Source organism: Linepithema humile, chromosome 6 (assembly GCF_040581485.1).
Source record: "Linepithema humile isolate Giens D197 chromosome 6, Lhum_UNIL_v1.0, whole genome shotgun sequence".
Taxonomy (NCBI): Eukaryota; Metazoa; Arthropoda; class Insecta; order Hymenoptera; family Formicidae; genus Linepithema; species Linepithema humile.
This window is the reverse complement of record NC_090133.1, coordinates 7,850,862-7,867,832: the sequence shown is the minus strand read 5'-3', so window position 1 is coordinate 7,867,832 and position 16,971 is coordinate 7,850,862. Positions and strand designations below refer to the sequence as shown.

Sequence of the window (16,971 nt, the reverse complement as noted above, 5' to 3'; positions counted from 1 at the left end):
TATAGACGCTGTACATCACATAGAAGAGGTATATTTCGAATTTTACATTAACACACTCATCTCTTGATATCTAAATATAAAATTTTATATCTACTTATATTTGACACATATATGACATATTTGAGATTTACCCTGTGTAGTGTAAATTATGCTGTGTCAAACTGTTAAATGCTAGAGATTTCTATTTATTGATATTGAAAATATTCATTTTAGATCATTAAATTTGCATCGAATTACCAGATAGTTACAGCTGTTCAATTAAAAATAAGGAAACGAAGATTGGAATACGGAAACCTAACCCGAAAGTACAACTATTACTTTTCTTCCGCTCTAAGTGAAGCGACATAAATATGCGAAACATTTGAATAAATGGAAAACAACAAATCATTTGTTTTTCACATACAATTATGTACTGATAATTCTTATAACCTCTTTCGTAATATTTATCAAATAATAACCAAGTATTTAGAATTATTTAATTGTTTTCTTAATTATTTTTATTATATTAATATTATTGTTATTTCTAATACTATAAATATTGAATAACTCAGATTTTTCCATTCTTTGATGTATAATGATATAGGATTACGTTATTGACCGAAACAATTATCATTCAAAAAAGCACAGGCATGGACGAACGTTTAACAACGAAATAACTCATTTTTCTAACAGAATTTGATTTCGTAATACTCAAAGCTTTATTTACATCTTATTGTAAAAATTAACATTGTACTATGTTAATCGACATAAAAATTTAATAAATTAAATATTTTATTTCATAAATAATTAATTCCATTGTATACAAAAAATATAGTTTTTATTTAAAAATATTATACCTACTATACCACAAATGCATGGCAATTCAATTTTTGTACTTTATGTGTAGATTTATTTTACATTTCTTAACTTTTATTCTCGTTTATTGGAAAGTAGCGACATACAGAGTGAGTGTTTTCTTAAATACTGTTTACACGGCATAATGTGTACATTATATCTGACTGAAAATGACCAATATCTTCCGCAGTATTAAATGACTTTTCGATACGGTAACATCGCGAATGTAGGTTTATATATCTCTTGACATTCACAGTTCGATGTTAGGCGTATTATTCTTACAAAATTGTTCATTGTGGTAAATTCTGGTGTTTTAATCAATATATATAGGTAAGTAACCAACAATAAAATATTTCGCTTCGAAAATATAGAAGAATACATATAAATTACAAATATGGGTTTATTTTCTCGAAAACATATTTTTCTGAGTCACCGACATTAATGATGTTTCACCTAACATTTGTTCCCCCTTTTTTTACATTGCATGACAAAATACGATTAACGACTAACGATACCAAGAATTAACGACTAAATGTTTTCGTTGAAAAATTATTTTAACAATTACGATAAATTAATTAAAAATGTACTAGTTCGATATTTCTAAAATTATCAGTAATATTTTCGAATTTTAAACCATTTCAGATAATATTTTGCATAGTTTGAGCATATTCCCGAAAAAACACAAACTACAAAATTATTTAAAACCCATTTGTTTCTATTGCTAAAAAGTAGATACTTGGTACAACATATATGATTAAAATATTTGTTTATGTTCACTGTAAACTGCATTTAATTGAACTGCATTTGAAACATTCTTGAAATAACACATTAAAAAAAATGTAAATAAATTTATGTTCTCATCAGTCAGTAGATTATTGATCATTCACATAATTACCTTAAGCTTAAAAAAAATACAATTATAAAAACTGTGAGTACATCTTATTCATTTAAGCAAATGTACTGCGCGTGAAGCCTAGTTGTTCGAAAAACATATTTTGTTTTAAAAAAAAATAAAAATTGCGTTATAATTATGTGTGAAAATTATTTAATTTTATATATTTTATATTATCGAATTGTATGATTAAGAAAATGTTTGAAATGTGCCATTTGTATTTTAGACAATTCTGTATCTTGTCTTATATTCGAAATCACATGTTTTTTAAATTATTCAGAAATATTTATGTTTCTATTTAATATTCCTTATAAAAGTTTATATGGTATACATAAATGCAATTTCTCTCAATAATTTTATTTGCTATATAAAAATTAAGGGTGTTGCAAATGTGTTTGTCTTTTTCTAACTACAATATTTTTCTTACAGATCAAAATTCCAGTCAAATTTACATGAATATGACATTCCAAAAATTATTATTAAATGGCAGACTAATGTTAATCGCTACCATAACTATTACTCTTCCTGCTGCTAACTGTATCGAATATGACGATCCGGTTAATTATAACAACTTGCCAGAAATAGTACCGTTGCATTATAATGTCGAAATACGATTTCTATTCAAGGACAATATTTTACTCGGACAATGTGGTATTGTTATACGCACTAACCGTGTATTGAACTTAATAAAACTAAACACCGTACCCGTTCATACGATTGAAGCAGTCTTGACAAATAGTAAAAAAATTGTGATTCCATCTTCTGTACTCACCAACTATGACACTATTCTTCCTATTAAATTGCATCGTAAAATAAATCCTGATACATACACATTAAATTTTACATATATGCGTGCAATATATGAAGACAGCAATGTATACCAATCTGTACATCTAGACAAATTAGGTGAAATGTGAGTTAAAATATTTCAAACATATCGTTATACCGTAATTATATGTACGTTACTATTCTGTACAAAATATTTTTAATGTACTCATCGTTATCTTGACATGCCAAAAACTACGCAAAAAATTTGTCGAAATATCACATAGAACTATACTCCAAATTGTCACTCTCTCAACAACGAATTATAAAATATTTTTATAATTTTTGAACCTTAATGTTTTTAACACAATTATGATTAATAGTATATCTTTATCTAAACTACAGCATTGAAATATTACAGGTTGAACAAAACAGGTGTCGCGGTAATGAACGCCTCACAACTATTTCCGCACATGAATGAGTCAACCACCAATTCCACATTCAAAATTGCCATCAAACATGATGCAGAATATACAGTTTTATCAAACATGCCTATACGAGCACGAAACAAAGCTAACAATCGCATGATGTGGACTGACTTTGACAAATCAGTATCAATGTTTCTTCAACATATAAGAGTTGTGATAACTACATTTAATAATGTTTCTAGTCACCTTGCAAATGTTACCATATGGTGCAGACAAAGTGCTCAACAACTAATTCATTATGCAAGAGATGTTATTGAAAAGGTTATGCCTTATTTTAGACAAAAATACCTGCTGACATTATCAAAATTGGATATTATTGCATTCCGGCATCCTTACGACCATAACGATGTGACATTGGGACTCGTTTTGCTAAGGTAATACTACTTATTAAAATCGACATAAAAAATAAGACTGTCAATATTATTTTAAAATTAGAAGATATATATATCTATATTTTCATGTTAATGTGATAATTAAGAGATAAACAAAATTTATACATTGACACGTACATTACGCACTGGAAAACTTATAAACTTCAACCTTTATTTTAAATCAAAAATTAAAACAATTTTTCTTTCAAATCAGATATAAATTCAAATTTCACTAATATAAGCATGCAAAATATCTGTGCGTGTTTTACGCTGTAAAAATAAAGCAAATGCTACAAAATCTGTTTTACTGCATCATTGATATTGAGAGAACACATGAAAAGTTTCTATTGAATAGTAAGCTCATTATTAGCTGTATTATAATTTATGTAAAAATGTGCCGAAACTCCTTTATCTTTTTTTAAATATATTATTATATGTTATTATATTATACTATTATATATTTGTTTTATCAAATATATTCTGTTTGCTACTATGTAAGTGAATATTTGTTAACTCTTTGTAGAATGGATAAATTGTAATGTATCCTTTATTAAAAATAAATACAAATAAAAAGACAAATTTGTTTAAATAATATAATAGTCTTCTATGCAATGTGTAAAAATATTCAACGTATGTCTGTTACTTGAAAATATATTTTAGAGAAGCAGATATCATTTATAATGAAACCTTGTATCCCGTTATACGCAAGAGAGAAGTTGCACACATGATAGCGCGTCAATTGGCACGTATTTGGTGTGGAGATGCGTTACTGTGGTCAAAAGAAGGTTTTGTTACATTTTTCGGAGCGTATATCTTGAATCAGGTTGTGTATCTATAAAATTCATATACTGCATTATTGCATTTTACGGCAAACAAGCAAAAGCTTTACAGCAGCGATCGGCGGCTAAATGCAAGTTGCTTATTCGAATACACTTTCAAATTAAATATTAATTTCATCATATTAAACTTTCTAGGTGTACAAAAATGATCATGTAATGGATTTAATGGTCGTACAAGCACAGCAAGATTCTTTACGTTACGACGTTCCTTCTATTATATACTCTCTAACATTGAATAACACAAACATTTCTCAAGTCAATTCACTAGAGTCTCCGCCAAATCATATGAAATGTAAGTCCCAGTAAGTATGACTAAAGAACTAAATATTGCCACACAAATAAGTGTAACAGAAAAATGATGTTATAATTAAACGCAATTTTACAAATATAACATAAAAATTTGAGAAAAGTTTCATTTACGTTATGTTATAAAAAGATTAGGTAAATACCACTAAAATGTTGAATATAATTTAAATAACTATAAACAAAAAGTATTGACAATTAGTAACAAACAATTATTAACAATGGTTCACAACTTAAATAATAATACAAAAAAAATTTTTTTAAATATAAATTTGGGCAAACACAACTGTTTTTCACCTATATAAAATTGTTGATAGAATGATGACAAATTTTCCTTATTAAGCAAAACAATTTTAATTCTCACAGCATTTATAATATGGCGAATGTTGTACTATGTCGTTCGTGATGTGTTTTGGAGTGCTATCCGTACATATATAGAAAGGCGGTGAGTGATAATACCATATTAGAATATAGCACTTGCACAGGAAAATAAGCATTGCATAAAATAACGTATTCGAATTCTATTATTGAATAAAGAGCAGAGATATAAGCTTTGATAATTTATAAAATTAATATTTAGAATTGCAAAAAAAATCTTACTTATTTTTTAATTATAAATACTCTACTTACATTATTAGATTTCGAGATTGAAAATTAGTTACAAAAACATAGTATCGAAAATCAGCAGATGCTTTGAAAAGTTTTAAAAATAACATGATGCAACTAATAATAATGTCTATTGGTAGACAATTTGAAAAAAAATGTAATTCCATATAAATATAACAGTAGGCAAAACGAGTTTAACTTGTAGGCTGAGAAAAAATTTCCTTACATATAACACATTATATATATATATTTAATATTACGTATATAAATTAATCGCATAAATTACATAGTAATTTTTTATTTTCTATAAAAAAATTATTCCAATGTATGCTTCTAAATAATTTTCAATTTTCTAGCCGTATGTATTTAAACAAGACACCAGATGATTTATGGAACATTATGCAAACTATTCACAATGAAAGTGACCCGAAACATATGCTCAGTTCACATTTAAAAGAAATAATAACCAATTGGATAACCGAAAAATATTATTTTATTCTAAATGTAAAACAATCTCATTTTCCTAAGCAGCACTTCTTAGGTTGTAAGATAAGCTACATTCAATCTGGAAATTTATCACTTAGGAATAAGACAGAAGTTTGGATACATGTAACATATATGTTGCAATCGTCTTTTAATTTTAACAAGACTGTTCATTCGTCTTGGATAACTCCGAATATATCAAATATACAATTTGCAGACAGTAACCATAATGCAACCGATTGGATTTTAGTCAACATACAACAAACTGGTAAATACAGAACGATAAAAATGTATGCGTCGTCTTAATACATCCAGTTATAATTACTTAAAAATTTTACAAAATTTGTTGCTCAACTTAAACTTTCAAACTTATATACATACTTAAGAAGAATAACAATAATACAAATAATAATTTGTAATAAACATGTTTTATACAAATACTTTAAAATAATTTATATAAAAATAAATAATTTTGAAAATATTTAAATACAAACAAAACATTTGTGTGAGGAAGTATTCCTTAATAAATTCTCGATTAAAAACTCTAATAAAAACAATCATTCCTCTGTATTATAGGATATTATCGCGTCCATTATGATGTACAAAGCTGGCAAAAACTTCTGCGCTACTTAAACTCTGAAAATTATATACAAAAATACATATTCTTAATCGTGCTAAAATCATCGATGACGCGTTTTATTTCGTTTTACAAAGAGAACTCAGTTACAACTTCTTTTGGAATCTTACGAGCTTCGTAATACGAGACGCGAATTTTGTCACGTGGTATCCTATGATTAAAGTTTACGAATCCTTCGCTTGCCTATATCCGCTTGAATATGGTTACGAAACAACGGTACGTAATGATAGATTTCGATGAAAAAGAGTTAGATTTTACACACTGTTTATGAAATAAATAAAACTAATAGTATTAAATTTAAATTTAACGATTTTTTAGAAAGACATGAAAAGCAGAATAAATCAACTTCTTACAAAAATAGGATACACTGAAAAACCGACAGATCACACTCTTATTATATATTTGAGACAAGAAGCCGTAAAATGGGCATGTATGCTCGGTATTTCTGAGTGCCAAGAAGTAGCTACTTCGGAATTCAACAAAGAGCTTCAAAATTCTGCAGAAAACAGGTAAGACGCTTTATAACCATAATATGTAATAAGAATGTTGTTGCATTTGTACATTATGCTGATTTCAAATTATTTCGTTATTAAAATTTCGAAGTGCAAGCAAATTTCTAATAAAAAATATTTTTCTTGATGCAGTAATTTGACAGGAAAAAAATGGATATACTGTAATGGTCTAAGAACTGCAAACTACACTATTTGGTACACGATATGGCAGAAATGGAGAGCAACGTTTAATGAAAATTATTTAAAATATCTAACTTGTACTGAAAAGTATGATATTATTTGCGCCTTTTTGGGGTTAATACCATTGGAGGATGCTCAGCCGAATGATAGCAAATGGACAGCTAGGCGTGCTGATGCATTTCTTTTTACTGTTGCTAAACATGCAAAAATTAAAGAAGTGATTTCTTGTCTTATTGAAATTTTGAAAAATATTAGTTTCAGTTCAAATAGGTATTAACATTTCTCTTTAAAAATACAGGGTGTCCCAATAAAATGTATACAAATTTTATTGTCATATATTTCAACAAGTAGATAGGACAGATGTTATTTGTTGTTGTGTTGGCTATCTAAAGTTGCAAATGTTGAAAATGATCACCATCAGCGGCAACCAATGATGTATAACTGAGCGACATACACATTGTATCGTTTTCAGTGAAACTAAAGCACAAGCAATTTCAATTTTGTGTTTCAGGTCCTGCAGTGTTTTCGGTTTTGTAGTGCATAGAGTATTGTTTAGAGTAACCCAAGTAAAAGTCCAGTGGTGTTAAGTCGGGAGATGTTGGATAGATATTTCGCACTTCCTCTTCAACTTATCCATCTTCCGGAAAATGTGTATACATTTTATTTGGACAACCTGTATATCTCTGTATTTATTTGCAATATTTCTTAATTATTCATATTATAATAATCAATCATTAATATTTGCTACATTTATAAAGTTTATCATTTTTTGCTTCGCTTTTGTAGAAGAAATGACATAATTGCAACGATAATTGTAATTATAACGAATATAGACCCTACTTCTGACACAGAAAAGGTATATTTTCCGAATTTTACACTAACACACTTTTGATATCTAAATATAAAGTTTTATAGCCACTTATATTTGTTACATATATAACATATTTGACGAGAATTACCCTGTGCAGTGTAAATTATGCTCTGTCAAACTGCAAATTGAACTAGGGATTTATTTTTATTGATATTATTGAAATAATAATTGTTTAGATAATTAAATTCGCATCGAATTATCAACTAGCTAAAGCTGTTGAAGGAAAAATAAGGAAACGAAGATTGGAATACGGAGTCCTTGCCAGAAACTACTGGTACTACTTTTTTTAGACCCTAACTGAAGCGATATAAATAGCGAAGCATTTCAATAAATGGAAGAGAACAATTCATTTGTTGTTCACAAACAACATACATTATGTATTGATAATTCTTATAATCTCTTTCGTAATATTTGTCTAATAATACCCGAGCATTTCAAATTAAAAAATTTTTTTCTTAATTATTTAATTATCTTAATATTATTGTCATTTTTAATATTATAAATTTGGAATAACGCAGATATTTTTTCATTCTTTGATGTATAATGATATTGGATTACGTTATTGATCAAAACAATTATCATTCAAATAAGAACAGACATCGACGAACATTTAACAACAAAATAGTCCATTTTCCTAACAGAGTTTGATTTCGTAATACTCTAAGCTGTATTTACATCATTTTGTAAAAATTACTACTTTTTACTATGTTAATCGACATAAAAATTAAGTAAATTAAATATTTTATTTCATAAATAATTAAGTCTATTGTACACAAAAAATATAGTTTTTATTTAAAAATATTATACCTACTATATCACAAATGCGTGGCAATTCAATTTTTGTACTTTATGTGTAGATTTATTTTACTTTCTTAACTTTTTATTTCATTTATCGACAAGTAATGTCATGCTGAGAGCGAGTAATATCTTAACAAACTGTTTACACGGCATAATGTGTACATTATATCTCACTAAAGGTGACCAATATCTTCCGCAGTATTAGATGACTTTTCGATACGGTAACATCGCGAATGTAGGTTTATATATCTCTTGACATTCACAGTTCGATGTTAGGCGTATTATTCTTACAAAATTGTTCATTGTGGAAAATTTTGGTGTTTTAATCAATATATATAAGTGAGTAACCAACAATAAAATATTTCGCTTCGAAAATATAGAAGAATACATATAAATTACAAATATGGATTTATTTTCTCGAAAACACATTTTTCCGAGTCACCGATATTAATGATGTTTCTCCTAACACTTGTTCTCTCTTTCTTTACATTGCATGACCAAATTCACAACAATTAACAATAAACTGTATTCGGCGAAAAATTGTTTTAACATCTATTATAAATTGATTAAGAATGTACTAGTTCGATATTTCTAAAATTATTGGCTATATTTTCGAATTTCAAACAATTTGAGATAATATTTTGCATAGTTTGTGTATATTCCTGAGAAAAAACAAACTACAAAATTATTTAAAACCTATCAGTTTTAGTTGCTAAGAAGTACATTCTTGGGATAACACATCAAAGAATCAAAGAAAATATAAATAAATTTATGTTCTCATTAGTCAGTGGATTATTGATCATTCACATAATTACGTTCAGCTAAAAAAAAACAATTAAAAAAACTGTTAGTTTATCTCATTCATTTAAGCAAATGTATTGCGCGTAAAACTTAGTTGTTCGAAAAACATATTTTGTTTCTAAAAAAGATAAAAATTGCGTTATAATTATGTTTGAAAATTATTTAATTTTCTGTACTTCATATTTTTGAATTGTATGATTAAGAAAATGTTTGAAATGTTGCCTTATGTATATTATACAATTCTGTATATTGTCTTATATTCGAAATCACATCTTTTTTTAAATTATTCAGAAATTATTTATGTTTCTATTTAATATTTCTTATAAAAGTTTATATGGTATAAATTTCAGCGCTCGGAATTAGTTGCACATTTTGGGCCAATTCCCGAGACGACGTCTTCCGTTCCCCCACTACCGCCCGGCCGCTGGCAGCCAAGCCGCCGATAGCTCAGGAGCGTTTTATATTAGAAATAGGCTGGATTGTTTAGACATCTCTCGAGAAATCGTAACATTTGCATCACTACATAAATAATATTTATTTTCATTAATAATTAAATATATATATATTATGTATTAATAAAATAAACATTATTTATGTAGCAAAGAAAATATTACTATTTTCTGAAAGGTGCCTCAATAACCCAGCCTATTTTTTATGTAAAACGCTCCTGAGCCAGAGCTATCGGCGCCTCGGCCGCCAGCGGCCTGGCGGTAGTGGGGGAACAAGAGGCGTCATCTCAGGAATCGGTTCGAAATGTGCAACTAATTCCGAGCGCTGGTATAAATAAATGCAATTTCTCTCAATAATTTTATTTGATATATAAAAATTAAAGGTGTTGCAAATGTGTTTGTCTTTTTCTAACTACAATATATTTCTTACAGATCAAAATTCTAGTCAAATTGACATGAATATGGCATTCCGAAAATCATTATTAAATGGCGGACTAATATTAATCGCTACAATAACTATCACGCTTCCTACTGCTAACTGTATCGAATATGACGATCCGGTTAATAATAACAACTTACCAGAAATAGTACCGTTGCATTATAATGTCGAAATACGATTTCTATTCAAGGATAATATTTTACTCGGACAATGTGGTATTGTTATACGCACTAACCGTGTACTGAACTTAATAAAACTAAACACCGTACCCGTTCATACGATTGAAGCAGTCTTGACTAACAGTAAAAAAATTGTGATTCCATCTTCTGTACTCACCAACTATGACACTATTCTTCCTATTCAATTGCATCGTAACATATCGACTGATACATACACATTAAATTTTACATATATGCGTGTAATATATGAAAACAGCAGTGTATACCAATCTGTACATCTAGACAAATTAGGTGAAATGTGAGTTAAAATATTTCAAACATATTGTTATACCGTAAATATATGTACGTTACTATTCTGTACAAAATATTTTTAATGTACTTATCATTATCTTGACATGTCAGAAACTATGCAAAAAATTTGTCGACATATCATGTAGAACTACACTCCAAATTGTCACACTCGAGACAGCGAATTATAAAATATTTGTATAATTTTTGAACCTTAATGTTTTAACTCAATTATGATTAATAATATATCTTTATCTAAACTATAGCATTGAAATATTACAGGTTGAACAAAACAGGTATCGTAATAATGAACGTCTCACAACTATTTCCGTACATGAACGAGTCAACCACCAAATCTACATTTAAAATTGCAATCAAACATGATGAAGAATATACAATTTTATCGAACATGCCTATACGAGCACGAAACAAAGCTAACAATCGCATGATGTGGACTGACTTTGACGAATCATTATCATTGTCTCTTCAACACATAAAAGTTGTAATAACCACATTTACTAATGTTTCTAGTCACCATGCAAATGTTACCATATGGTGCAGACAAAGTGCTCAACAACTAATTTATTATGCAAGAGATGTTATTGAAAAGGTTATGCCTTATTTTAGACAAAAATACTTGCTGACATTATCAAAATTGGATATTATTGCATTCCGGCATCCTTACGACCATAACGATGTGACATTGGGACTCGTTTTGCTGAGGTAATACTACTTATTAAAATCGACATAAAAAATAAAATTGTCAATAATATTTTAAAATTGGAAGATATATATATTTTCATAGTAATATGTTAATTAAAAAATAAACAAAATTTATACAATGACACTTACATTACGCACTGGAAAATTTATAAACTTCAAACTTTATTTTAAATCAAAAATTGAAACAATTTTTCTTTCAAATCAGATATAAATTCAAATGTCACTAATATAAGCATGCAAAATATCTGTGCGTGTTTTATGCTGTAAAAATAAAGCAAATGCTACAAAATTTGTTTTACTGCGTCATTGATATTGAGAGAACACATGAAAAATTTCTATTGGATAGTAAGCTCATTATTAGCTGTATTATAATTTATGTAAAAATGTGCCGAAACTCCTTTATCTTTTTTTAAATATATTATTATATGTTATTATATTATACTATTATATATTTGTTTTATCAAATATATTCTGTTTGCTACTATGTAAATGAATATTTGTTAACTCTTTGTAGAATGGATAAATTGTAATGTATCCTTTATTAAAAATAAATATAAATAAAAAGACAAATTTGTTTAAATAATATAATAGTCTTCTATGCAATGTGTAAAAACATTCAACGTATGTCTGTTATTTGAAAATATATTTTAGTGAAGCAAATATCATTTATAATGAAATCTTGCATCCCGTTACACGCAAGAGAGAAGTTGCACATACGATGGCGCGTCAATTGGCATTTATTTGGTGTGAAGATGCGTTACTGTGGTCAAAAGAAGGTTTTGTTACATTTTTCGGAGCGTATATCTTGAATCAGGTTGTATATCTATAAAATTCATATACTGCATTATTGCATTTTACGGCAATCAGGCAAAAGTTTTATAGCAGCAATCGACGGCGCTAAATGCATGTTGCAGATCCGAATACACTTTTCAATTTAATATTATTTGATCATATTGAACTTTCCAGGTGTACAAAGATGATCATATAATGGATTTAAAGGTCGTACAAGCGCAGCAAGATTCTTTACGTTACGACACTCCTCTTACTATATACTCTCCAACATTGAATAACACAAACATTTCTCAAGTCAATTCACTAAGGTCTCCGCCAAATCATATGAAATGTAAGTTCTAGTAAATGTGTCTAAAAAACTAAATATTGCCACACAAATAAATGTAACAGAAAAATAATGCTATAATTAAACGCAATTTTACAAACATAACATAAAAATTTGAGAAAAGTTTCATTTACGTTATATTATAAAATGTTAAATAAATACAACCGATATGTTGAATATAATTCAAATAAGTATGAACGAAAAATATTGACAATTAGTCACAAATAATTATTAACAATGGCTTACAACTTAAGTAATAATACGAAAAAAATTTAAGAAGATTTACATTTAAACAAACACAATTGTTATTCACTTACATAAAATTGTTGACAAATTTTCATTATTAAGCAAAACATAATTTTAATTGTCACAGCATTCATAATATGGCGCATGTTGTACCATATCATTCCTGCTGGGTTTTGGAGTGCTATCCGTACACATATAGACAAGTGGTAAGTGATAATACCATATTAGAATATAGCACTTGCATAGGAAAATTGGGCATTGCATAAAATAAAATATTTGAATTCTATTATTGAATAAAGAGCAGAGATATAAGCTTTGATAATTTATAAAATTAATATTTAAAATTGCAAAAAAATCTTACTTCTTTTTTAATTATAAATACTCTACTTACATTCATAAACTTCGAGATTCAAAATTAGTTACAGAAACATAATATCGAAAATCAGCAGGTGCTTTGAAAAGTTTTAAAAATAACATAATGCAACTAATAATAATATCTATTAGTGGACAATTTGGAAAAGAAATGTAATTCAATATAAATATAACACAGGCAAAACGAGATTAACCTGTAGACTGAAAACAAATTTCCTTACATATACCACATTATATATATAATAATAATATGTATATAAATTAATGTTCGCATAAATTACATAGTAATTTTTTATTTTCTATAAAAAAATTATTTCAATGTATGCTTCTAAATAATTTTAAATTTTCTAGCCGTATGTATTTAAACACGACACCAGATGATTTATGGAACACTATGCAAACTATTCACAATGAAAGTGACCCGAAACATATGCTCAGTGCTCATTTAAAAGAAATAATAACCAATTGGATAACCAAAAAATATTATTTTATTCTAAGTGTGAAACAAACTCATTTTCCTAAGCAGCACTTCGTAGGTTGGGAAATAAGCTACATTCAATCTCGAAATCTATCACTTAGGAATAAGACAGAAATATGGATACATGTAACATATACGTTGCAACCGTCTATTAATTTTAACAAGACTGTTCATTCGTCTTGGATAACTCCGAATATATCAAATATACAATTTGCAGACAGTAACTATAATGCAACCGATTGGATTTTAGTCAACATACAACAAACTGGTAAATACAGAACGATAAAAATGTATGCGTCGTCTTAATATATCCAGTTATAATTACTTAAAAATTTTACAAAATTTGTGGCTCAACTTAAACTTTCAAACTTAATTAGTTATTTAAGAAGAATAACAATAATACAAATAATAATTTGTAATAAATATGTTTTACACAAATACTTCAAAATAATTTATACAAGAATAATTAATTTCAAAAATATTTAAATACAAACAGAATATTTGTGTGTGGAAGTATTCCTTAATAAATTCTCGATTAAAAAACTGTAAAAACAATTATTCCTCTGTATTATAGGATATTATCGCGTCCATTATGATGTAGAAAACTGGCAAAAACTTCTGCGCTACTTAAACTCTGAAAATTATTCGAAAATGCATATTCTTTATCGTGCTAAAATCATCGATGACGCGTTTTATTTCTTTTTAAAAAAAGAACTCAGTTACGATTTGTTTTGGAATCTTACGAGGTTCGTAATACAAGACGCAAATTTTGTCACATGGTATCCTATGATTAAAGTTTTCGAATTCTTTGCTTGCCTATATCCGCTCGAATATGGTTATGGGTTTACAATAAGGGTACGTAATTTTAGATTTCCACGAAAAAAAGTTACATATTACTCACTGTTTATTAAATAAATAAAACTAAAAGTATTAAATTTAAATTTAACAATTTTTTAGGAAAACATGAAAAACAGAATAAATGAACTTCTTAGAAAAATTGGATACACTGAAAAACCGACAGATCACACTCTTACTATATATTTGAGAGAAGAAGCTGTAAAATGGGCATGTATACTCAATGTTCCTGAGTGCCAAGAAGTAGCTACTTCGAAATTCAACAAGGAGCTTCAAAATTCTGTAGAAAACAGGTAAACCCGCTTTACAGCCATAATATCTAATCAGAATGTTGTTGCATTTATGCTGGTTTTGAACTATTTCATCATTAAAATTTCGAAATGCAAGCGAATTTGTAGTAAAAAATATTTTTCTTGATGCAGTAATTTGATAAGGAAGAAATGGATATACTGTAATGGTTTAAGAACTGCAAACTACACTATTTGGTACACAATGTGGCAGAAATGGAAGGCAACGTCTGATGAAAATTATTTAGAATATCTAACTTGTACTGAAAAGTATGATATTATTTGCGCCTTTTTGGGGTTAATCCTATTGGAGAATGTTCAGCCGAATGATAGCAAATGGGCAACTAGGCGTGCTAATGCATTTCTTTTTACTGTTGCCAAACATGCAAAAACAAAACAAGTGAATTTTTGTCTTATGAAAATTTTGAAAGATATTAGTTTTAGTTCAAATAGGTATTAACATTTCTTTTTAAAAATACAGGATGTCCCAATAAAATGTAAACAGATTTTATTGTCACATAAATCAACAAGTAAAATAGATAGATATTATCTGTTGTTGTGTTGGTTACTTAAAGTTACAAATGTTGAAAATGACCACCATCAGTGGCCACCAATGATGTATAACTGAGCGACATACACACTGTATTGTTTCCAAAGAAATCGCAGCACAAGCATTTTCAATTTCGTGTTTCAGGTCCCGCAGTGTTCCCGATTTTGTAGTGCATAGAGTGTTGTTTAGAGTGGCTCAAGTAAAAGTCCAGTGGTGTTAAGTCAGAAGATGTTGGATGGATATTTCGCACTTCCTCTTCAACTTATCCATCTTCCGGGGAAAATGACATCAAGAAAATTTTTCTTATCGGTTTGGTAATGTGGTTGCACATACTGCTAAAAATAACACTCTTCATTCAAGAACAGGTTATTAAGAGCTGGTATAACGTTGTCTCGTGGAATTGAAAATGCCTGTGTTGCCATTCCGCTAGAAAAAATACAGCGTGTATGTCGCTCTGTTACACATCAATAATGCATTGATGCTGATGATCACTTTGAACATTTGTAACTTGAAGGTAATCAGCACATCGATAAGACAACGTCTACCCATTTTACTTCTTAAAATGTATGGTAATAAAATGTGTACACATTTTATTGGGACATTCTGTATATCTCTGTATTTATGCAATATTTCTTAATTATTCATATGTTATAATAATTAATCATTAATATTTGCTGTATTTATAAAATTTATAATTTTTTGCTTCGCTTTTGTAGAAGAAATGATATAATTGCAACGTTAATTGTAATTATAACGCATACAAACGGTGTACATCACACAGAAGAGGTATACTATTCGAATTTTACATTAACACACTCATTTCTTGATATCTAAATATAAAGTTTTATATCCACTTATATTTGATACATATTTGACGAAAATTACCCTGTGCAGTGAAAATTATGCTCTGTCAGACTGCAATTTCGACTAGATATTTGTATTTATTGATATTATTGAAATAATAATTGTTTTAGATAATTAAATTCGCATCGAATTATCAAATAGCTAAAGCTGTTAAAAGAAAAATAAGGAAACGAAGATTGAAGTACAGAGGCTTTATCGATAACTACTGGTACTACTTTTAGACTTACTGGTAGACTCTAATTGTAAGTGAAGCGACATAAATAACGAAACATTTGAATAAATGGAAGACAACAATTCATTTGTTGTTCACATACAATTATATATCGATAATTCTTATAATTTCTTTCGTAATATTTATCAAATAATACTCGAGAATTTAAAATTTAAAAATTTTTTTCTTAATTATTTAAATATCTTAATATTATTGTCATTTTCAATGTTATAAATTTGGAATAACGCAGATTTTTCCATTCTTTGATGTATATTATTATAGGATTACGTTATTGATCAAAACAATTATCATTCAAATAAGTACAGACATGGACGAACATTTAACAACAAAATAGTCCATTTTCCTAACAGAGTTTGATTTCGTAATACTCAAAGCTGTATTTACATCATTTTGTAAAAATTACTACTATTTACTATGTTAATCGACATAAAAATTAAGTAAATTAAATATTTTATTTCATAAATAATTAAGTCTATTGTATACAAAAAATATAGTTTTTATTTAAAAATATT

The 16,971-nt window shown here is 27.9% G+C and overlaps 2 protein-coding genes across 6 annotated transcripts in view; one reads left to right on the top strand and one right to left on the bottom strand.

Moving 5' to 3' along the window:
* The window catches only part of Zir (Zizimin-related), a 187,497-nt gene that overhangs the window by 47,327 nt on the left and 123,199 nt on the right, over positions 1–16,971 (bottom strand). The window lies entirely within an intron of this gene.
* LOC105678318 (aminopeptidase N-like) lies at positions 350–16,911 on the top strand. 3 transcript variants are annotated; one of them, XM_067357903.1, is made up of 12 exons: positions 350–1,164; positions 10,262–10,745; positions 11,018–11,458; positions 12,110–12,272; positions 12,425–12,581; positions 12,949–13,027; positions 13,545–13,939; positions 14,246–14,526; positions 14,629–14,819; positions 14,949–15,266; positions 16,080–16,149; positions 16,338–16,911. In XM_067357903.1, the coding sequence occupies exons 2-12, from the start codon at positions 10,285–10,287 to the stop codon at positions 16,446–16,448; spliced, it is 2,667 nt and encodes an 888-aa protein (XP_067214004.1). In that variant the 5' UTR covers positions 350–1,164; positions 10,262–10,284; the 3' UTR covers positions 16,449–16,911. The 3 variants fall into 3 exon arrangements, with proteins under 3 accessions (XP_067214004.1, XP_067214003.1, XP_067214005.1); XM_067357902.1 differs by lacking the exon at positions 350–1,164 and adding an exon at positions 8,611–8,918; XM_067357904.1 differs by lacking the exons at positions 350–1,164; positions 16,080–16,149; positions 16,338–16,911 and adding exons at positions 8,615–8,918; positions 15,508–16,004 and having other exon boundaries at positions 14,949–15,083.

Bases quoted from the DNA above. Each gene is read 5' to 3' on its own strand.
- LOC105678318 (XM_067357903.1), top strand. From the start codon at position 10,285: ATGAATATGGCATTCCGAAAATCATTATTAAATGGCGGACTAATATTA. The intron at 12,273-12,424 runs GTTGTATATCTA...TGAACTTTCCAG, and splicing joins GAGCGTATATCTTGAATCAG to GTGTACAAAGATGATCATAT. The intron at 13,028-13,544 runs GTAAGTGATAAT...TAAATTTTCTAG, and splicing joins CGTACACATATAGACAAGTG to CCGTATGTATTTAAACACGA.